The sequence below is a fragment of the Rhea pennata genome, unplaced genomic scaffold, assembly GCF_028389875.1.
Source record: "Rhea pennata isolate bPtePen1 unplaced genomic scaffold, bPtePen1.pri scaffold_32, whole genome shotgun sequence".
Lineage (NCBI taxonomy): Eukaryota > Metazoa > Chordata > Aves > Rheiformes > Rheidae > Rhea > Rhea pennata.
The window spans coordinates 3,148,334-3,171,866 of record NW_026907679.1 but is presented as its reverse complement, the minus strand read 5'-3'; the positions used below and the strand labels follow the sequence as shown (position 1 = coordinate 3,171,866).

The 23,533-nt window shown below is 50.8% G+C and overlaps 2 protein-coding genes across 2 annotated transcripts; one reads left to right on the top strand and one right to left on the bottom strand.

Moving 5' to 3' along the window:
• Positions 1-6,042: 6,042 nt before the first annotated feature.
• On the bottom strand, positions 6,043-7,002 carry LOC134154612 (olfactory receptor 14A16-like). The gene has a single exon (XM_062601286.1). It carries the CDS (start codon positions 7,000-7,002, stop codon positions 6,043-6,045), a length of 960 nt encoding a protein of 319 aa, XP_062457270.1.
• Positions 7,003-17,638: 10,636 nt separating this feature from the next.
• On the top strand, positions 17,639-18,589 carry LOC134154566 (olfactory receptor 14C36-like). The gene has a single exon (XM_062601241.1). The coding sequence runs from the start codon at positions 17,654-17,656 to the stop codon at positions 18,587-18,589; it is 936 nt and encodes a 311-aa protein (XP_062457225.1). The 5' UTR covers positions 17,639-17,653.
• Positions 18,590-23,533: the final 4,944 nt, after the last annotated feature.

The following is a 23,533-nucleotide window of genomic DNA, read 5'->3' as shown; positions in this document are numbered from 1 at the left end:
GCTCTTTGCAGAGGAGCTGTTCCTGCACACAGCTGTCTCTTAGCAGTGCTGTCTGGTTGCCATGGGCTCCCTCCACCCCAGGAGCCTGGCCCCGCTCAGGAGCAGGGGCCCAGCTGAAGGCATGATTTTCTCTGTCCCCTGTGCTCCCTCCTCCTGGGAATTGTTCACGAAAGTAACCCAAAATAATCACTTTTGGTCCCTCTTTAAGCAATTCAGAGAGATCAGTAACAGTGTTGTCACTTGTTTCATCAGAGGATGGTTATCTAGGAAAGATGGAAATGTCTTACCTGGAAATGGCTTACCTTAGCACTGCCTGCAACTGCTGACCTGAGAGGAGACAAGGCTGACAGTGAGATGTGATAGGCAGTGTGGAGCAGGAGGCCAGAAGAGAGCTCCTTGCAGGAGAAATTTTAACAGGTCTTGACACAGTAAGTCTGGCTGAGGAGCAGTGCTACTGAGGTTCCTGGAGGGGTCTTCTAAACCTCTTCCATCCCAAGACTGAGAGCTTCTTTTATACTAAACCTTTACTAGGCAGGACACCGAGAAGGAGACAGGAAGGGAACTCATTTTCCCATGGTTCAGCTTTTCTTTCAGATGAGTCAATCTGGGCATCTTATGCCTGTTTACAAGCCACTGGGAAGCAGTGGGATTCAGCTCTCTCCTGTGAACTCCACAAACATGCAGGAGGTGAGATATCCTTTGCCAAAACTCAGGTGAGCACAGCCTAGGGGCTGCATGCAAGCTCCTTGTCTAAGCTCCCATTACAATCCCTGGAGATGGAGGGTGGAAGTCAGCTGCTCACATGCAAACACATGGTATCATTGGAAGAGACAGTCGGTCTTAGGTATGTGCCAGCATCTGCTTGCTCTGATGGAACAACCAGCATATGTTCTTCCTTCTAGAGCATCAGCATAGGTCCAGGTGGACCTTGGCCATCTGAAGTGACACTAGATGGCTACAATAAATATAGCTCCACTGACTATGAAGCTGAGACAGATGAAGATTCCAATGTTACAAAGAGCTAATGTCGTTCAGTGCAGACACTTGATTTAATGACACAAAAGAGGTTGGCAGCTCCATGTCAGATGCTCGAGGTGTCCAGGCAGATACTCCATGAGACCTAAAGGAAAACCATGTCCCTCTGGAGTGTGTGCTGGGCAAGTGCCCCAGGGCATCTCAAGTTTCCTACATTTGCCCAAACAAATGAATCCCACTACTGTCTTTAGGCAAAGCCCATCTCGTATACATTCAAGTGTGCTGCATAAATGAGAGGCACATCACTCCAAGGTCTCTGCTCTGGAGAGCCTTCTTACTCTTCACCCCTGAGCCTCTTAGGACCACACCAAATGATATGCACTGGGACTGCACTAATGATGACCTCAAAGTGGCTGGATCACAGGCTGCCCAGGCCCTGAGACTTCTTCAGTGGCACCTTGTCCTTCCTGGAGATTATTTCAAGAAATCTGTCACAAGTGCAATGGTGCCACTGAGTCAGCTCATGCAGTCAGCCCCTCGCCTGACATTCCTGCACAGCCCAGCTCTGTTTCTTGGCCCCGGGCCCTGCAGGGTTTGTTCTGTTAGTGGGAACCTCCTTTCACCATTACATTGTGACTTGCTATCCATGCTAGCGTGTCACTACTTGCAATCAAAGCCTTTGCATACATAAGGTCCTTGATAACGTGTTTCTCTGTGACAAATCTTCCATCAGCACTACAGCTGAGGTGTGGGAGCCAACACATATGCAAATGTGTGCAGCCAGGAACAAGTGCGGATGTACAAGTTGTCACAGTACAGCTACATGGTTGGAATAACAGAGGTATGGTGGGATCAGTCACATGACTGGAGCCCTTCAATGGAAGATACATGTTCTTCAGGAGAGATCATGAGGAAAGATGAGGAGGGGAATGCCCTATGTGTGAAGGCATATGGACCCTTCAAAGGAATAGACCAAGGGAGGCAGCTTCATAGAATCATAGAATCAGTAAGGTTGGAAGGGACCTCTGGAGATCATCTAGTCCAACCTCCCCGCTCAGCAGAGTCACCTACAGCATGTTAGACAGGGTTGCATCCAGGCGGGCCTTGAAGATCTCCAGAGAAGGAAACTCCACAAACTCTCTGGACAACCTGTTCCATTGCTCCGTCACTCTCACAGTGAAGAAATTCCCCCTCACATTCAGGTGGAACTTCCTGTGCTTCAATTTCTGCCCATTGCCTCTTGTCCTGTCACACGGGACAACTGAAAAGAGTTTCTCCCTGTCCCCCTTGACACCCTCCCTTCAGATACTTATACACATTGATAAGATCCCCCCTCAGTCTTCTCTTCCGCAGGCTAAACAAGCCCAGCTCTCACAGCCATTCCTCATAGGGCAGGTGCTCCAGCCCCCTGATCATCTCCGTAGCCGTACACAGGACTCTCTCCAGTAGCTCCATGTCTCTCTTGTACCGGGGAGTCCAGAACTGGACACAGTACTCAAGATGGGGCCTCACCAAGGCTGAGCAGAGGGGCAGAATTACATCCTTCGACCTGCTGGCAATACTCTTCCTACTGCACCTCAGGAGACCACTGGCTTTCTTGGCCACAAGGGCACATTGCGGGTTCATGATCAATTTGTCATCGAACAGCGCTCCCAGGTCCTTCTCTGCAGAGCTGCTCTCCAGCAGGTCCACCCTCAGCCTGTACTGGTGCACACAGTTATTTTTCCCTAGTGCAGGACCCTGCACTTACCCTTGTTGAACCTCAGGAGGTTCCTCTCTGCCCAACTCTCCAGCCTGTCCAGGTCTCTCTGAATGGCAGCACAGCCCTCAGCTGAATAAGCACTTCTCCCAGCTTGATATCATCAGCAAACTTGCTGAGGAGGCACTCCATCTCCTCATCCAGGTCGTTGATGAAGAAGTTGAACAGGATGGGACCCAGTACTGAGCTCTGGGGAACTCCACTAGCTACAGGCCTCCAGCTAGACTCTACACCATTGATGACAACCCTCTGAGCTCTGCCTTTCAGCCAGTTCTCAATCCACCTCACTGTCTGCTTGTCTAACCCACACTTTCTGAGCTTATCTAGGAGGATATTATGGAAGACAGTGTCAAAAGCCTTTCTGAAGTCAAGGTACACAATGTCCACTGCTCTCCCTTCATCTACCCAGCCAGTCATTCCATCACAGAAAGCTATCAGATTGGTCAAGCAGGATTTCCCCTTAGTGAATCCATGCTGGCTACTCCTGATCACCTTTTCCTCCACATATCTGGAGATGACACCCAGAATGAGCTGTTCCATCACCTTTCCAGTGATGGAGGTGCGGCTGACTGGCCTATAGTTGCCTGGGTCCTCCTCCTTGCCCTTCTTGAAGACTGGAGTGACATTGGCTTTGTTCCAGTCCTCAGGTGCCTCTCCAGTTCTCCAGAAGTTTTAAAAGATGAGGGAGAGTGCCTTGGCAACAACATCCACCAGCTCCCTCATTACCCGTGGGTGCATCCCATCCGGGCCCATGGATTTGTGGATGTCTAGCCCGCCCAGAAGGTCTCTAATCCTTTCCTCCTCAACCAAAGGAAAGTCTTCCCTTCTCCAGACTTTCTCCCTTGTCTCCAGGCTCTGGGATTCCTGGGGGCTGCCCTTAGCAGTGAAGACTGAAGCAAAGGCAGCATTCAGTAATTCTGCCTTCTCTGTGTCCCTTGTCACCAGGGCCCCTGCCCCATTCAGTAGCAGGCCCACATTTTCCCTAGACCTTCTCTTGCTGCTGATGTATTTGAAGAAGCCCTTCCTGTTGTCCTTAACATTCCTTGCCAGAGTCAATTCCAAATGGGCCTTAGCCTTCCTAGTTGCATCTCTACATACTCTGACTGCATTCCTATAATCCTCCCAAGTAGCCTGTCCCCTCTTCCACATTCTGTGTACTTTCTTCTTCTGACTTTGACCAAGAGCTCCTTGCTCACCCATGCAGGTCTCCTGTCCCTTTTGCTGCACTTCTTACTCATGGGGATGCACCGCTCTTGAACCTGGAGGAAGTGATGTTTGAATATTAGCCAGCTCTCCTGGACCCCCCCCCACCCTTAACCCATGAGACTCCACCAATTAGGTCTCTGAAGAGCCCAAAGTCTGCTCTCCTGAAGTCCAGGGTTGCAATCCTGCTTGTTGCCTTACTTCTTTCCTGCAGGATCCTGAACTCCACCATCTCGTGGTCACTGCAGCCAAAGCTGCCCCCAATCTTCACATCTCTACCAGTCCCTCTCTGTTGGTAAGGACAAGGTCCAGCAGGACACCCTTCCTTGTAGGCTCCTCCACCATTTGTGACAAGAAGTTGTCATCAATGTGTTGCAGGAGCCTCCTGGACTGCTTGTGCCTTGCTGTGTAGTCCCTCTAGCAGATGTCAGGGTGGCTTAAGTCTCCCATGAGAACCAGGGCCTGCGATTGTGAGGCTACTTCCAGCTGTCTATAGAAGGCCTCATCAACTTTCTCTTCCTGGTCAGGTGGCCTGTAGTAGACACCCACAACAGTGTCCCCCATGCTAGCCTGACCTTTGATCTTTACCCATAATCTCTCAGCTGCCTCCTCCTCCACCCCTAGGCATAACTCGATTCATTCCAGTTGCTCTCTCACATAAAGAGCAACTCCACCACCTCGCCTTCCTGGCCTGTCTCTCCTAAAAAGCACGTAGCCATCCATGACAGCGTTCCAGTCATGTGAGCTATGCCACCATATCTCTGTGACTTCAATGAGATCATGGCCCTGCGATCGCACACAGATCTCCAGCTCCTCCTGTTTGTTCCCCATACTGCGTGCATTGGTGTACAGGCATTTCAGAGAGGTAGTCATGCATGCAGGTTTCCCAGGAAGGGTGTACGGGGGTACGTACACCCCCGTACGTGGTAGGTAGATGCCATACCCCAGGGCATCTTGGGTTTCCTACATTTGCCCAAACAAATGAATCCTACCTCTGCTTTCAGGCACAGTCTGTACCATCTACATCCAAGTGTGCTGCAGAAGAGGGAGGCACATCACACCCAGGTCTCTGCTCTAGTGTCAGCACTCTCAAATACTTCTTGCTCTCCTCCCACTGAACCTCTTCTCACCCCACTAGATGATATATACAGAGACTGGACTAATGAGGATCTCAAGATAGCTGGATCGCTTCAGGGTGGGGATATGTGCTTCCTGCATGGTCCCCATGATAGCCCTCAGTGCTCTGGTCCCTATGACCCTCCTGCCCTGTAGCATCCCACTAGTCCCTAGCCCTTTCCCAACCCCAATCCTGTCCCCATCAGGGTTGGCAGAAGGCCATGCTCCGGGGTCTGCTGGGGTCTAGTCCCAGGGAGAGGCCAGACAGGACTGGCCATTCCCCCCATACATATGCTGAGCCCAGCAGGCAGGTGGAGTTGGCTACATTCGAAGATCAGCCTTCGCCAGGACTGTGGGGAATGACCAGTGCTGGGAATGGCTGTATGAGGGGCTGGGGCTGGGAGGAGTTTCCTGGGGCAGTTTCTCCTCTCTGTTCATGCAACAACAAGTTGGGCAGGATCTTTGCATTGAAGGATCCTGCTTGAGGGCTCCCATGGGAGCAGGTCTAGTAGGTGGCCTCAGGACCTCCTCTGCATGCTCCCTGCCAGCCCTGCAGAGGACCCAGGAGAGGGCTCATCCTCCCAGGGCCCACAGCTGGACACCTAGTTTTCCAGCTGGGCACGGAGTCTTTTCTGGAGGTGACTTTTGGGGTAAGAAAGAGGATGCAGGGCAGGGGAGAGTGTCTCAAGAACATGTACTGGGGACAGGGTGTGAGGGACAGGAGTTTTGGAGGAAGCCCAGCCTTCAGGCACTTCACCAGGAAGAACTTACTTTATTACAGAGATATGGTGATGGAGACAGCTTTGACCCAGTGTTAGATGCAATTTTATGTGGGCACCAGGTGTGGCAGAGCAGTCTCAGGAAAAGTGGAATGAATCCAAGTATTTGGATTGTGTAGCAATATGATAACAAATAGTAACAAAAACAATAATAATAATAATAATAATTGAACAAACACAGCTCCATTCTAGTATGGGACACAAAGGGAGTCATTTGTGGAGAGCAAAGGGAATTTTACTACTGCTGAAAAATGTCCATGAGATCACATTCCTCAGGGCATCCTGGAGCTCCTTGTTCCTCATGCTGTAGATGAGCGGGTTCAGTGTTGGAGGTACCACTGAGTACAGAACAGCCACCACCAGATCCAGAGACGGGGAGGAGATGGAGGAGGGCTTCAGGTAGACAAATGCTGTAGTGCTGACAAAGAGGGAGACCACGGCCAGGTGAGGGAGGCACATGGAGAAGGCTTTGTGTTGGCCCTGCTCGGAGGGGATCCTCAGCACAGCAGTGAAGATCTGCACATACGATAGCACAATGAAAACAAAGCATCCAAAGACTAAACAAAGACTAACCACAAGAGCCTCAACTTCCCTGAGGTAGGAGTCTGCACAGGAGAGCTTGAGGATCTGGGGGATTTCACAGAAGAACTGGTCCACTGTGTTGCCTTGGCAGAGAGGTAGTGAAAATGTGTTAGCTGTGTGCAGGAGAGCATTGAGAAAACTGCAGCACCAGGCAGCTGCTGCCATTTTGACACAAGCTCTGGTGCCCATGAGTTTCCCATAGTGCAGGGGTCTGCAAATGGCAATGTAGCGGTCATAGGCCATAACAGTGAGAAGAGAAAATTCTCCTCCAAGCAAAAAGACAAACATAAACACTTGAGCAGCACATCCTGAATAGGAAATGGCCCTGGTGTTCCAGAGGGAATTGGCCATGGATTTGGGGACAGTGGTGGAGATGGAGCCAAGGTCGAGGAGGGCCAGGTTGAGGAGGAAGAAGTACATGGGGGTGTGGAGATGGTGGTCGCAGGCTACGGCTGTGATGATGAGGCTGTTGCCCAGGAGGGTAGCCAGGTAGATGCCCAGGAAGAGCCAGAAGTGCAAGAGCTGCAGCTCTGGTGTGTCCGCAAATGGCAGGAGGAGGAACTCGTTGAGGGAGCTGCTGTTGGACATTTTGCTCTCTCCAGGCATGGGGGACTGTCCAAAGAAGAAAAGACATGAAGAAGTTAAGATATATTTTTCAAGAAAAAAAAAATGCATTTCTCATACAGGTCCCTACATTGCCTTTCTATTTATTGAGAGGGTCTTTGTGCAGCTTCCTTGCTTGACCTCCACTTTTGCACTGGCTGAGTTTGCCATGAGGAGCTTCGGCCTATGCCTATGGGCTTCCGAAGAGTCAGTACAGCAGTGGGAACTGGGAAACGAGGTGGGGTGGGGGACTCATCCTGACATTCACAGTTTCTGTCAGGTGAAATCCACTCATCATGTAGAAGAACTTTTCAGCATCTTCAGTTCCAGTTCTGGAGAATGAGCTTTGAGGAACAGAATTTTAGAGATTTCACAGGGATTTTATTTTCTTTTAGATGTCACCTTTGGGAAAAGTTCCTCAAAGGTAGAAATCCTTGGCATTTCTACTGTGAGTCCTGAGAGGAAGCCATCCACTGTCCTGTGTTGCAGAGTGGGGACACCTCATCTGTCTGTTAGTCTTATTCCCAGCTGTCCTGTGTTCACATCTCCTTGAGCTGGAGGATGATGTTATTCTAAAAAGAAACCAGCCCCTCTTGAGTGCAGAGGAGTCCAGTTTCAAAGTACAGGTCTCCAAAATTCTCAGCCTTTCTAAGGGCACCAGGGGGAGATCTCCACATTCCCCATCTAGCCAGGGACACACAGAGCTCTTTTCAGGTGCCCCTAGGCAGCCTCCTACCACCATCTCCATACTCTCCGAATCTCTACACCTTCTTCATTAGTCTCTCAGATATCACAGAGGTGCCATGAGACAGCTCTGCCTTTCAGGAAGGCAGCTCACTGCCTGACAGGACACCACAGGGAGGCAGTCAAAGGACTTTTAAGACTGAAGATGGGCTCTACTTTAGGAAGTCAGCTCATTTCCCAGCCCCTCAGGCTGCAGTTCCTTTAGCCACACAGTTTAGAAGGGGCTGGGGAAACCTCATTCCCATGCAGACCCCTCTGTTGCACAACTTGCAGAATCAGTGTCTGAACTGCAGCTGAAAATGTTGAACCCTAAGAGCCTGAGGGAAGAAGAGGAGCATCATGGACAGGAGGGGAAACAAGGAGCAACATCATGATCCTGATTCCAAGGCAGGCAAGGGCGGGGGGGGGGGACGCACTTGAAAAAGCTCTCACCTTACCCAGCTGGGCATGCTGCATCATAGACAATGATATCACAGAGCAGTCACTCAGCCCTTTATCAAGTGCCACAAAACAGGCCTGTGGCAGTAGAGATGCCCCTCTCCTCTCCTGCAGGTCTGGCTGCAGGAGAGGCAGCTCATGCCCTGGACTCCATGGCTGTCAGGGCAGAGGCTCTGCCTGTGGGAAGGGGAGACACAGGGGCTGGCCCAGAGGAGGGTGTCTGCATTGCAGGGACTGATCAAGACTTGCTCAAATCCGTCTCCCCATGATGATTCTGTTTGCAGTTCCCTCTCATTCCCTCCTCATCTCTGCTTCCTGGAGCTGGCCCTGTTGGGAGCTTTCTCCGTCCTAACGCCTTTTTCCTGTCGGTGCTCACAGACCCTCTCCCACCCTCTGCATGCGTATTTCTGCCCTACAGAAACCTTCCAGATTAGGGCACTGTCCAGGGGCATCTCTGCATGCAGGTCCCAAGGAGCAAGTCACATAAACCCTGGTAAGTCCATTAAGTTGCTGCTGGTGCAGCTGTGGTGGGAGGTGGGGCTGAAGAGCTTTGCTGACCTTTCTCACACACCTTCTGATCTCCAAGAGTGAAGATCAGTGAGTCCCAGTCCGTTGCCAAGCCAGAAAACTCTTTCCTTTTTCTCCCTGCCAAAAGGAGGAAATTGAAAGCCTTGGAAGGAAACTCCTTCCCTTTCATGGAGCCTTTTTTTCACCTCCCTCTGTGGTGCAGACACTGCTCTGAATCACAGCCCAGGGCAGATTGTGGTGCATGTCCCAGCTTCACAGTCCTGCACCATTCCTGGGAGAAAGTAGCAGCCTGCCCTGTCCCTCTGACAGTGTGGCAAGGAATCCCTGCTCTAAAGCATCTCCTCCTCCCCAGCACTAGAGAAGCCGGGAGAATAATCCTTAGAAGAAGCTTTCAGTCTTGGGATGGAATGGGTTTAGAAGACCCCTCCAGGAACCTCAGTAGCACTGCCCCTCGGCCAAACTTACTGTGTCAAGACGGCATTTCTCCTGCAAGGAGCTCTCCCCTGGCCTCCTGCTCCACACTGCCTTTCACATCTCACTGTCAGCCTTGTCTCCTCTCAGGTCAGCAGTTGCAGGCAGTGCTTGGAGCTCTGCTGCTCTTAGCAGAGGAGCTGCTGCTCCTGCACACAGCTGTCTCTCAGCACTGCTGTCTGGTTGCCATGAGCGCCCTCCACCCCAGCAGCCTGCTCTTTCTAGTCAACAGTGGCCCAGCTGAAGGCATGATTTTCTCTGTCCCTTGTGCTCTCTCCTCCTGGGAATTGTTCACAAAAGTAAAACAGAATAATCACCTTTGGTCTCTCTCTAAACAGTTCAGAGAGATCAGTTACAGTGTTGTCACTTGCTTCACCAGAGGATGGTCATCTAGGAGACACAGAAATGTCCTACCTTGGAAATCCATACTCCCAGGTCTTAACTAGGCAGGACACCGAGAAAGGGACAGGAAGGGAACTCATTTTTCCATGGTTCAGCTTTTCCTTCAGATGAATCAATCTGGGCATCTCATGCCTGTTCAGAAGCCACTGGGAAGCAGTGGGATTCAGCTCCTTCCTGTGAATGCCACAAGCACATAGGAGGTGGGATGCCCCTTGCCTAAGCTGAAGTGAGCATAAGAGGTCTGCAAGCAAGCTCCTTGTCTAAGCTCCCATTACAATCCCTGGAGATGGACGGTGGAAGTCAGTTGCTCATATGCAAACAGCTGGTGACATTTGAAGAGACAGAGTTGGTCTTAGGCATGTGCCTGTGTCTGCTTGCTCTGATGGAGCAACCAGGACACCCGCATCCTTCTGGACCATCAGCATAGGGCCAGGTGGTGAATTTCCTTGACCATCTGAAATGACACTAGATGCCTACTATGACTAGAGCTCCTCTCACTATGAAGCCAAGACACAGGCAGATTCCAGTGTTACAAAAAGCCAATGTCATTCAGGGGAGACACTTGATTTATTGACATAAAATAGGGTGGCAGGGCCATGTCAGATGCTCAAGTGTCCAGGACAACCGTATGTCTGTAGCAGATACCGCATGAGACCTTAGGGAAAACCATGTCCCTTTGGAGTCCGTGCTGGGCAAGTGCCCCAGAGCATGTTTGGCTTCCTACATTTGCCTGGACAAATGAATCCCACCACTGTCTTTAGGCAAAGCCCATCTTGTCTACATCCATGTGTACTGCACAAATGGGAGGCACATCACAGCAAGGTCTCTGCGCTGATCTCTGCACTCTCAAATCCTTCTTGCTCTCCTCACCTGAACCTCTTCTGACCCCACCAGATGATATGAATTAGGACTGGACTAATGATGACATCAGGGTGGCTGGATCATAGGCTGTCAAGGCCCTGGGACATCTTCAATGGCAACATGTCCTTCCTGGAGATTAGTTCAAGAAATCTGTCACAAGTGCAATGGTGCCACTGAGTCAGCTCATGCAGTCAACCCCTCGCCTGACATTCCTGCACAACCCAGCTCTGTTTCTTGGCCTTGGGCACTGTAGGATTTGTTCTGTTAGTGGGAACCTCATTTCGTCATTACACTGCCACCTGTTATCCATGCTAGTATGTCACCACTTGCAATCAAAGGCTCTTCCATGGGATGGATAATGGGAGGCAGCTCTGAAGGACTGAGGAGCTCAGGAAAGCCAGTAGCTCAGTAAGGACTGCACCTGTCAAGCACAAGAATGTTCCATACAAACAATTATAAAATTAGTGGACATCTCTGGGACCCAGCTTGACTAAACGGGGAACGTGCATGTGGGTTCCAGGGCAGTAAGGCTGCACAGGAGACATTATTTGGACATAATCTCAGGCTGCATTATGGATAATTTGGAATGGGCCATCCAAACACTAAGTAAACTTATTAGCAGCCTAATCATTTTGATAATTTGAGTAGAGTCATTAGTTAGTTAATAATGTTATTGCACCTATTCCAGCCTCTATAGCCTGGGGCTGATGCGATGGGCAGGAACAACACCAGTTAATTTGTTCTGCTGCCCCTGGCCTACTTACCTTTCCCCAACTCCAGCCTTGAGAGTTATTCACCCCCTGGCCTCAGTAACATGGGTCACACCAACGAGGGTCACAAGAACCACAATTATTACATGTCACCCAGAGCCACCCGTGTCGGTGGTATCTTAATCCTTCCCCCCTTGGAGCAGCATTCAGGAGGAGGGCACTCCTGTAAGGATGATGAAGACACCAGTGAGGAAAATGTCCTCGGTTTATGCTCTGAGATGGTTGGCTCAGCCAAGCAACCAGAGACTCACATGTCCACAAGGCCTTGGAAAGGAAACAAGTGCAACAGGTACCAGAAATTCCTTCATTTTTCATGATCTAGCATGGCTTTATCTTCCTGGGTAAAGGTCTCACTGTTCTGGGAAGGTGGTAATTTCCTGACATGGAAAGGATGGATCCAATCATCTTTCCCCACGACCTTTACAGCAAAGTAAGAGATTAATAAAACAACAACCAATTTATTTATATCCTTCAGGCAAACATGGAGGTGGGGTCACTAGGCCAGTTACCATTCTCCTCACATACTCTCAGTCCTTAACTTTTAGCTGCAGCAGGGTTCAGCTCTGCTCTGTTGTTATGATAGTCAGTCATGGGGTGAAGGGATGGCCAAATACCCCCAACAGCAGGCTATCTGCCTTGAACACTGAAGAAAGGAGTTTCAGTGACTGCAAATGACTGCTTTACTCCTGCAGTGGTGGTCCCAAGGACAGATCCCATCACTGGAGTAAGGAGCAGTTAATTCCTGTCTGCAGGAATTAACACTGCCCCAGCGGTGAGAGCAGGCTTCCTGTTTCCAAGTCCTGACATCCAATCAGGCCTTATGTCAAACTCTTGATGTCCTCTCTTTCAGAATATGAGGCACAGGAATGCAGACTGCATGTAACTGGCCCCAGATTCTGGGGGAAGCTGGAAGCATCCCTCTACATTACCCATCCCTCGACTCCATCGATACCTTCCATACTGCATAGCTGTGGTGAGAACACCTCTTTCTTACACAGGGGTATGAACAGTTGTAACAGTGCTGGAGCAATGCTGTGAGAAAAACCTTGCAAATAGTTAACAAGACTCAAGGACAAGGGGGAGAGACAAACAGTACTGCAAAGGATAACCAGCTCCGGCTAAATAACCTTGATGAAGCACTTTGAAGAATGTGAGAGGTAGATGAGACAAAAACAGCAGAATAACCCAGAAGTGACCTTAGGTTCATTAAGGCTTATTAACATATTAAACTACACACCCCTAAAAGAAGAATGAGATGGAAATGACATGATAATGATGTTACTGCCTCTTCTTCGCTTCCTGTGCTAATTAGCAGGAATGTGAAAGCGCAAGCGCAGAGCGATTACCTGATGTAATGAAATTGTAACCAACAGAAAGATTTGTATAAAATACTCCCTGAAAAGTGTGTATAATGAGAGGGGGAGAAGGTGTGCTAGCTTTGTGGATCTAACACCTAGCACCCATCTCTGTGCAGAAATGAAATAAACAAATATCTCGACCCTGTGTGTCTGTTGGTTACTTGCACACCAGGTAACAGAACCCAGATTTTGGACAACAAGAGGACTCACTCCATGAAACGCTCCTCACCAAAATTAGACTGAAGGGCCTGCAGCTCCCCAAGTGGTCCTCGTGGCCTTTTTGGAAGATGGGCACAGATTCCTCTCTCTAGTTGTTGGGACCTCCCTTGATCTCCACAGCCTTTCAGGGATGATAGAGACTGGCCTTGTTATGATATTGGGCAGCCCTCTTAGTATCCGCTGATGCAGCCCATCCAGTTCCAGAGACTTGTAGGGGTTGAGTTCTTGCCAATAACACCTCACTGAACCCTCTTCCACCTGTGACTGTTTTTTCCTCTGAAGTCCTGACTCCAGGCAAAACAGCCCAGGAGACCTTGTTGGTGGAGAGTGGGGCCAAGAAGGCACAGAGCTCCTCAGAATTACCTGCATCTTCTGTTACTAGATTCCCTGCCCAAACCAGCAGTGAGCCCACATTTTCCTTTTCCCTCTTTTGCTGTAACTGAAGAGGTAGCAGCTCTTCTTGATGCCATTGATGCACCTTGCAAATCCAATCCTAGCAGAGCTTTGGCTTCCCTAAGACCATCCCTGCTTTGCTGGACAACTTTTCTGATTTCTACTTTTTTTTAGCCTCTCCCTCCTTCCAATTCTTACATGCAGACTTTTTGTTGAGAGGTCAATCCTGATTTCCCAGCATAGCGAAGCCAGTCTCCCAAGATTTCTACCAGTTTTACTGAGTATCGCTATGGCCCATTCTTGTGCTTGGTAGGTGCTGTCCTTACAGACCTGCTGGCTTTCCTGAGCTCCTGGGCCCCCACAAGTCCCCTGAGCAGGCCCAAGTCTACTTCTCTGAAGTCCGGGGTCTGAGCTCCACAACTATCCTTCCCCACTCTGCTCAGGATCTAGAACTCTGCTTTTTCATGGTCACTCTAGGAAAGCATGGTACTGACTGTCCCATCCTTGATCAGTTCCTCCCTGTTTGAAATTGCAGACAGAGGGAAGTATGAGTACTGCCCCTCTGTGCAACTGTGCAAAGAAGCTGTCCCTGGTGCCCTCCAGAAACCTCCTGGCCTGTTTCCACTCTGCTGTTCACCTTTCCAGGGAATGTCTGTGAGATCGAAGTCCATCCCCCTCCCTGCCCCACAAGATCACTTGGGCCTGTGACCCACAGAATTGCTCACATTACATTGACTTTGTCACCCTGATTAGGTGGTCTAGTTCCCATCACAATGTTACCCTTACCCTGGTGCTTACCCAAACACTTGCCTCTCCCATGGAAGAGCTCCACACATCTGAGCTGCCCCTTCACACAAAGGACATCCCCCTTCCTCATCTTCTCCCTTGTTCTCTCCTGAAGACCTTCTACCCTACAATTGGTTCCTTTCAGTCATGTGAGTAATCTCACCACATCTTAGTTATTCTAGCAATGTTTCAGTCAGATTGGTGATGGTGAAACCTGTTATCAAGGACCAAGAACACAGTGTGTGTGGTGGTCCCACTTCAGAGCAGGGACATGCTGGCATACAAAGCAGGTGGCAATGTTATGGTGAAAGGATGTTCCCACTAAGAGAGCAAACCCTGCAGTGCCCGAGGCCAGGGAGAAACACAGCTGGGCTCTGCAGGAATGGGTTTGCTGCCTGAGCTGACTCTGCAGCATCGTGGGGCCTGTGTCAGAGGTGAACTGATCTCCAGGAAGCACAAGGTGCTACTGAGCAATTCCCAGGCCCTGGAAAGCCGGTGATCCAGCCACTTTGGAGAGACCATTAGTCCAGTCCCTGTTCATATCATCTGGGCAGGTGAGAAGAGGCTCAGGGACAGGAGAGCTAGAAGGGTGTGAGAGTGCCGAGACTGGAGTGGAGACCCCAGTGTGATGTGCCTCCCAGTTACACAGCACACTTGGACGTGGACGATACTGACTTTGCCTAAGGGCAGAGGTAGGATTCATTTGTTTGGGCACAATTTGGAAACCCAAGATGCCCTGGGCACTTGCCCAGCACACGTGCCCAAGGGGCATGGTTTTCCTGTAGGTGCCACGCTGTATCTGCGAGAAATACACAGTGGTGCTGGACAACCCAGGCATCCGGTATGGACCTTCCAGCCTATTTTACGTCATTAAATCAAGAGTCTGCACTAAATCACATCAGTATTTTGCACTGCAGGGATCAGTTTGTGTCTCAGCTTCGCAGTGAGTGGGGCTCCAGCAGTGTTAGACAATTAGTGTTATGGCCAAGGAAATTCCCCACCTGGCCCCCACCTCATGCTCCAGAAGGATGTGATTCTTGTAGTTGCTCCATCAGAGCAAACAGATACTTCAACTGTCTCCTTAACTCTTAGCTGTCTCTTTAACTCTGTCTCTTTAATTAACACCAGAGGTTTGTGTGTGAGGGACTGACCCCCAACTGCCATCTCCAGTGATTGCAATGGCAGTTCAGACAAGGAGTTCATAGGCAAACATCTCTGTTGTGCACACTTCTGCTCGGGCAAGGGGAATCCCACCTTCTCTGTGCCTGTGGAGGTCATGGGAGGGATCTGAGTCCCACTGCAGCTCAGGGGCTTCTAAACAGACATGCGATGCCCTGAAAGACTCATCAGAACCAATACCTGAACCATGGCTAAACGAGCTCCCTTCCTGCCCCTTTCTAGGTGTCCTGCCTAGTTAAGAGATGGAACAGGGGCTTCCCGAGTGGGAGATTTCCATCTCTTGCAGATAACCATTCTCTGATGAAATAAATTGTTATGCTGGAATCATTCTTCCTTTAGGGCTTAGAGAGGGACCGTCGGTGATTATTTCAGTCTACTTCAGGGATGATTTCCCAAGAGAATGGAGCACAAGGCACAGAGAAATTCATGTCTTCAACTGCCCCCTGCTCCTGAGCAGGGCCGGGCTCCTGGGACAGAGGGAGCCCATGGCAACCTGGAAGCATTACTGAGAGACAGCGGTGTCCAGGAGCAGCTCCTCTGCCAAGAGCAGCAGGGCTCTACGCTCTAGGCACTGACTGTGGACATGAGATGAGAAGTGAAAGGCAGTGTGGAGTGGGAGGCCAGAGGAGAGCTCACTGTGGGAGAAATCTTCACAGCCTTTGACACGGTAAGTCTCTGGCTGCAGGACAACACCACTGAGATTCCTGGAGGGGTTTTCTGAACGCAGCCCATCCTGTGCCTGGAAGGCTTTTTATGGATCACTCTCCTGGTTTCTAACATGCATGGCAGGCTTACCTGAAAGGGAAGGCACTCTCCTGAGGCTCTGATTTTGTTTTATACCTTTGGCAGGGCACAAACTGGAAAGGATGGTTTGGGCTTAGGTGACTGGAGGAGAGTTCTGCAGTGTTCCTGTGAGGGACCAATAGGTCTACAAGGACCCCAGAAAGCTCCTTCAGCCACCTCTTCACCTGCCAGCAGCAGCAATATCTCCTTTGCAGCCCTCACCAGTCTCATCATGCTTAGTCTCGCCTGCTCCTTAGGTCTTGCACACACAGAGATGCCCCTGGGCAGGGCTCTTTTGCCAGAAGGATTCTGTAGGGCAGAGTCAAATGCCCCGTGGGTGGCATGGGGTCAGGGAGCACTGACAGGGGACAGACGTGGGGACAGAGAAAGAGCACCAAGTGGGGACAGCTCCAGGCGGCTGAGAGATGCTCAGGGAATGTGAGGAAAGTGCCCACAGAAACACTGTGGCAGGCTGGACTCAGGCAACTCTCCCGTGGTCCTCCCTCTCCCTTTCTGCTCTTGTACTTGCTGTCAGCTGGAGGTTCAGCTACAAATTCAGACACTCACCCTGAGGTCCTCCCATGGAGGTGTCTGCAGAGGGCTGAGGTGCCCACGGCCTGTTCTCATCCCAGGGTGCTGGGAAATGTGATTTGAGGGTCTGGGGAATGAATGGACTCTCCCTTTTGGAGATCTCCTTTTCAGGACATGTGAGTGAGTCCTTATGGTGTCCTGCTGGGTTTGAAAGCTGCCCTCCAGAAGGACACAGCTCTCCCATTGGATCTTAGCAATGCTGGAGATCCCTTTCAAGTAGTTCAGGAGGTACTAACACCAGAAAATGCTCCTGAGCACCTTCGTATGTGTGCAGCTGAAGTGAACCCAGCGTTTCCTCGGCTAGAATGGAAGTGTTGAGAGTTTCCTCCACTCTCGGCAGTCAGCTCACAGAGTCGTTGGTCGAATCAGGTATGTCAGGAGCAACGTTCTGTTCTCTCCATCACATCTCCACCTTGGGCTGCGAAAGAGAGCAGAGTTAGATCTGTGCTTTGAAACCAGCCTCCCCTGATCTCATCGGAGTGCAATGTCTTTTTATAGAGTAACTTGTGGGTGAAATCATCCTTTGGGTAGCACAAGTGGAGAACAGGGCAGCTGAGAGCAAGGCAGGTGGACTCAACAGCACTCCTGACCCTGCACTAAGCAGCAGACAGCCCGTTTTCCTCTCTCGTCTTCTAATGTTCATCCTTGCAGCAAGAAAAACATCTATCCCTACAAAGACCACTCACCAGATGTAATGGAAGAATCTAAAAATCTGCAAACAAATAAGAAAAAAAAAAAAACACACTAAACCTCTCTGCTGCAACATGAACTCTTTAGAACTGTGTGTGAGGATATTAACAGATCTTTTTCATTACAGGTGGGCACTCAAACACCAATTCTGAAAATCAGAGATATCACAAACCAGCCCCATCTACCACCTGGTATAAAGCAGGACAGGCCTGTGGTCCTCCCAGCACACTCAGCTGGAGCTGGAGCTGAGGAGCTGAACAAAGATCTTCCTGAGAAGGACAAAAGAAATTTGTCTATACTGTTGGCAGGATGGGTGAGGGTGTAGTATTCCTATGAAAAAAAATGAAAGTTTTGTTTCTCAGGGACAATCAGTGGTCACTGTCTTTTAGCCTCTGACAGTTGCCCCATGCCCCAAACCAGCAAATGTCCAACAGCAGCTCCTTCGATGAGTTCCTCCTCCTGGCATTTGCGGACACACAGGAGCTGCAGCTCTTGCACTTCTCTCTCTTCCTGGGCATCTACCTGGCTGCCTTCCTGGGCAATGGCCTCATCATCACAGCTGTAGCATGTGACCACCATCTCCACACTCCCATGTATTTCTTCCTCCTCAACCTCTCCATCCTCGACCTTGGCTCCATCTCCACCACTGTCCCCAAATCCATGGCCATTTCCCTGAGGAACACCAGGGCCATTTCCTACTCTGGATGTGTTGCCCAGGTCTTTCTGGTTGTCTTCTTGCTTTCAGCAGAACATTTTCTCCTCACTGTCATGGCCTATGACCGTTTTGTTGCCATCTGCAAACCCCTGCACTATGGCACAATCATGGGCAGCAGAGCTTGTGCCAGAATGGCAGCAGCTGTCTGGGCCAGTGGCTTTATCTATTCTCTCCTGCACACTGGAAATACATTTTCACTACCCCTCTGCCAAGGCAATGCTGTGGACCAGTTCTTCTGTGAAATCCCCCAGATCCTCAAGCTCTCCTGCGCAGATTCTTACCTCAGGGAAGTTGGGCTTATTGTGGTTAGTGTCTTTTTAGTCTTTGGGTGTTTCATTTTCATTGTGCTGTCCTATGTGCAGATCTTCACTGTTGTGCTGAGGATCCCCTCCGAGCAGGGCCGACACAAAACCTTTTCCATGTGCCTCCCTCACCTGGCTGTTGTCTCCCTGTTTGTCAGCACTACAGCATTTGCCTACCTGAAGCCCCCCACCATCTCCTCCCCATCTCTGGATCTGGTGGTGACTGTTCTGTACTCAGTGGTGCCTCCAACACTCAACTCGCTCCTCTACAGCATGAGGAACAAGGAGCTCCAGGAGGCAGTGAGGAAACTATTCCAGCTGGTGCAAGCTCAGCAGCAATGAGCTGCCCATGTCTCCTCACAAGCAATTTACAGTTTATCTCAAGAAACTTTGTGCTCTGGGAGTTCTGTCTGTGATAGTCCTATTTGTGCACAAATATCTGAATTCATTCCATTTCTGCTGGAGCACAAATCCCATCTCTCTGACCCAGAAGCCTTCTGCATATCTGCCTATCTCTGTGTCAGACTTGATCTCCCAAGTAGCAATTCTGTAATAAAAGGGGATCTCTGTGCCTGAAGGCTGGGCTCTTCCTCCCAAGTTGGAGCCAAGAATGTGCTCAGGGAAATGCACCCAAAAGGATCCTGTTGTTGTGCTTGGGTTTTCTGTGGATAAAGGGGCATGAACTCTTTTGAGTGACACGTGAGGGAAAGAGGGCTGTATTCATCTGTCACTTGTGGGTGCCCAGTGTCCCTCGAGAGGATGAGTGGTCAAAGAGGTCTCTTCTGGGGACTGTGCCACATATTGGAGGGCTGATAAAAGATGCCCATTTTTCTGAAGGGGGTTTGGAGCCACCCAGAGAGCACAGGACATCTCCAGGGACAGTGTGTGCCTGGGATGTACAGTAAGTAGAGACTCTCACAAACAAGTGAAGTCAACCAAAGGAAAGCATCAAATCAGGGCTCTTCATTCTCAGGAGAAGGAGTGGGCTGGGTCTAATGACACCCCCAAACATGCCCTGGGCAGTGTGAAATTCTGCCCCCACAGATAAAGAAGAACTTCTCTACTGCAGGATTGGCAGAGCTCTGGAACAGGTTGCCCAGAGAGGTCGTGGAGTCTCTGTCTCTGGAGATATTCAATATCTGCCTTAACATGATCCTGTCTAACATGCAACAGTTGACTCTGCTTTAGCAGGGAGGTTGGACTAGATATCTCCAGAGGTCCCTTCCAACTGCAGCCATTCTGTGCTTCTGTGTGATTCTGTGAAATGCCCTGTCACTTCTCTGTCCATCCCACCATAACAGATTGAGGGAGGGGGGAGGAGTTGTCAGGAGCAATGATACTGGTCCAGCTGGCTCTGGTATGACCAGCAAGGCCAGTGTGCAGTTACTGTGCAGACCCACGGAAAAGGCAGCTGCCTTGGACACCCCCAGGCATATCCTTGCAGGCTGCCATGCTGAGCATGCAGTCAGCCTGCTGGCAGGCAGAAACCTACTGGACTTTGCCAGCACTTCTCACTGGCTTCTCAGCAGCTCCAGGCAGTCAGGCAGAGGCTTTCAAGGCCAGCGTCATGGCTCAGCTGTGCACCTTTGTGAGGATGTGTGCCCAGGAGCCTTGTACATCAGGCAGTCAAGGCAGCCTGCGCCTTCGCTGGGAGCAAGCTGGGCTCTGGCTGTACTGCACTGCTGCGGGCAGCTGCTTCTGGACCACTTGTGGACAGGAGGACCCACAGGGTGAAGGTCGTTGTGTTGGAACAAGATAATATTAGCCTTTCTGCTAATATTCTGGAGAAACATATTTCAGCAAGAACTGTCTGTGAAAAAATAGAGGAAGTCGGATTTCCTCCAGAAAAAGACTGTACTTGCACACTGTTTCCACAATGAAGGCAGCCCATAAATCCTCTAGAAAAAGAAGAAGAAAACCGGGAAGAAAACAAAGGCAGAGCAAAGTACAAGGGAATCTGAATACACAAAAGTACTCTTTAAGGAACTGGAAGCCTCCGCAGGAGAGTCGAGTTACAACATGCAAACCCTGTCACGTTCCTTTTTCAAGAAAACATAGTAAGCCCACACCTTTTCATGGTTAGAAAAGCCTGAGAGCTTCCACTTTTAGCCCCTTCTAGTTTGGAATGCTCGTACTTCAGCATAAGCCAAAAAAGGGCATATTACACAAGTCAGACCAAGCTCATTGTTAGAGATTTCCTTGAGGTTATCAACATTTAACCAGTATCATTCAGTTAAACTGCATCACAAAATTCTGGGCATCCTGCAGTCATTTGGAGCTGTTCCCTATGCCTTCCCTTCCCCTTCCCCTTTCCCTTTCCCTTCCCCTTCCCCTTCCCCTCCCCCTTTTCCTTTCCTTTCCGTCCCTTTCACAGAAGCACAGAATCGGTTAGCTTGGAAGGGACCTCTGCAGATCATCTAGTCCAACGCCCCTGCTCAAGCAGGCTCACCTAGAACACGTTAGACAGGGTTGCATCCAGGTGGCCTTTGAATATCTCCAGAGAAGGAGACTCCATGACCTCTCTGGGCAACCTCTTCCAGTGCTCTGTCACTCTCACAGTGCAGAAATTCCTCCTCACGTTCAGGCGCAACTTCCTGTGGTTCAGTTTTTGCCCTTTGCCTCTAGTGCTTTCGCATGGGACAGCTGAAAAGCCTTTGTCCCTATCCCCTTGACACCCTCCCTTCAGATACTTACACACATTGATAAGATCCCCCCTCAGTCTTCCCTTCTCCAGGCTAAACAGGCCCAGCTCTCGCAGTTGGTCCTCGTAGGGCAGGTGCTGCAGCCCCCTGATCATCCTCGTAGCCCTATGCTGGACTCTCTGCAGTAGCTCCATGTCTCTGTTGTACTGGGGAGCCCAAAACTGGATGCAGGACTTGAGATGTGGCCTCACCAGAGCTGAGTAGGGGGGCAGGATCACCTCCATTGACCTGCTGGCAGCACTCTTCCTAATGCACCCAAGGATACCGTTGGCCTTCCTGGCCACAAGGGCACATTGCTGGCTCAGAGTCAATTTGTCATCCACCAGCACTCCCAGGTCCTACTCTGTAGAGCTGCTTTCCAGCAGGTCAGCCCCCAGCTTGTACTGGTGCCTAGGGTTATTTCTCCCTAGGTGCAGGACTCTGCACTTGCCCTTCTTGAACCTCGTGAGCGCTCTCTGAGTGGCAGCACAGCCCTCAGGTGTATCAGCCACTCCTCCCAGCTTGGTATCGCCAGCAAACCTGCTGAGGAGGCACTGTGTCCCTTTGTCCAGGTCATTTCCTTTCCTTTTGCTTCCTAAAGAAACAAGGAAGTTTCTTTGCTATCTGCTGACCTTCCAGCTTGTAAAGCGTAGGAAAAAAAACAGTGCAGAGGGAGGCAGCAGAAGGCATTGGTGGAGGCCTTAAAGTGCTGGAAGTGCCTGCAGAAAAGTGTTGTGTTGTCAGTGCTCCAGGGGAGGCTGGGCCCCAGCACAGGGAGTTGCTCAGCTCTGCTTAGTGCCTCTTCCGAGGAAGGTGCAAGTCGGAGGAAGCTTGCTAGGCCAGAGTGGCCTCTTACTGTCCTGATCTTAATTGTGTCTGGGTCCATCTGAAAGCCTTCTCCACGAGGTTTCCTCCCCTGCAGCCCCTTCCAGGGACAGTTCTCCCAGGCCTGTGCAAGTGAAAAAGAACCGCTTGGGAGCTCGGCTTGGTCTCTGTCCTCAGAGTGCCAGGGAGGTTTCTTGTGCCCTCTTCCCTAAAACAGCCTCCAAGCTGAGGAAGCATTTTGGATCCCTCGGGAACTTGGTGTGGCTGGAGTGCAGGAGTCAGAGCTGGCTTGCTCATGCCTCCCCACATGCTGCCTCCATGACTAGGCCAGGACAACAGAAAAGTGTGTCCCAGCGGTGAGAGACTGGGCAGACAGCAAATGGGCTTTTTCCGGAGGCCTTTTTTAGAGTTCTCTAAAATGCCTGGACAGCTCTGAAAGTATTGATGTTCATAACCCTTCCGTCCACGTCCCAGAGGAGATCCTCAGTGTCATACATTGGCCTGGAAATGGGAGTTTCCAAGGGCCGTGTACTGATGTTTGCCATCTGTACTGCATGCTTAGGAGTCACTGTTGAAAATGCAGATGCCGAGTGGCTGAGGCAGCAGGCGATGGCTCTGCTGTTTGCAGGTAGGTTACAACGGGCCTGAACAGAGCTCCAGAGGTTAGGGAGGACTTGAGAGGCCAAGCAGCAGCCTGTCAAAGTCCTTGTGCAAGGTGACCCGGCCTAGAGCAAATTCACGTATGGAGGAGAAGGGACTGCCACAGCCCCCGCTGGCCTGGGGAAGCTGTCCGCCTCCTGCTGCCCCACGCTGCCCCACAATCAGAGTTCCTTCCCCTGCCAGGCCCCGCAGCGAGCCTGGGCCTGGGCTCCCTGTCCTGGGACTGGTGTCACCTCCGCCCTCCTCTGAGTCACTGCAGATCTCTGGGGACTGCCGAGCAATGGGAACCCTTCAACACGGCAGGCAGCAGCTGAGGTCCTGCGTGACAGCTGGCCAGAAGAAACACTGGGAAATTAAGATCAGAAAGCTCAGCAGTGCAAGGCCTTAGGGAAGGGGAAGCGATAGTGATTTACAGACTCCCCAGATGAGGAGCTCCGGCCTGCTCCCCCCAGGCTCTACAGGGTTTAGCCGCTCTCACCCATGTGCTCCCAAGCACCAGGACATCTCTGCCCAGGGACCCTCATGTGCCACAGAGAGGATACAGGACACTGGTCATCGAGGCCTCATCTGCTCTGCAGGGGTCCCACTGACTGGCAACTAAAGACTAGTTTGGGGTGGACCTTGTGTGCCCTTCAGGGTCCTTAGCTGTTAAGAGATGGGCTTTTGCCTTGGGATCTTGCTTACATCAGCGCCCACCAGCTCGAGGCCCAGCTGCTGCCCTGGCAGGTTTTCCTTGTTTGTTTGAAATCGGTGTGCATTTCCCTGCAAGGCTAAAAGGACAAGGCCTGGCGGGGGGGGGGAGGGGGGGCACTAGCAAGCCTACAAAGCAAGGAGGTTTCCAAACCTGGGAGCTGTTGCTTGAAAGTGTCTTTTGGGAAAGGAAAGACTTGCAATTCTGAGCAGAAGCAAAACATACCTGAGAAGGAATGGCTGCTTGCTGTAGTTGGGGGAGAAGTCTCCTTTCCAAATGCCTCCTGAACCAGCTTGGAAGGAAAGCATTTCCTGATCTCATCTTTGGGCAGTGTCTCCTGGCATGTTGGCCATTCAGCAGCCTTCCTGCATTCCGCTCCACTCCAAATAGCTGATCAGGAAAGAGAAGCATCCACAGAGCCTTTCAGCG

What these genes read in the sequence shown, in the direction of transcription:
- LOC134154612 (XM_062601286.1), bottom strand. Translation starts at nt 7,002, where the DNA reads ATGTCCAACAGCAGCTCCCTCAACGAGTTCCTCCTCCTGCCATTTGCG.
- LOC134154566 (XM_062601241.1), top strand. Translation starts at nt 17,654, where the DNA reads ATGTCCAACAGCAGCTCCTTCGATGAGTTCCTCCTCCTGGCATTTGCG.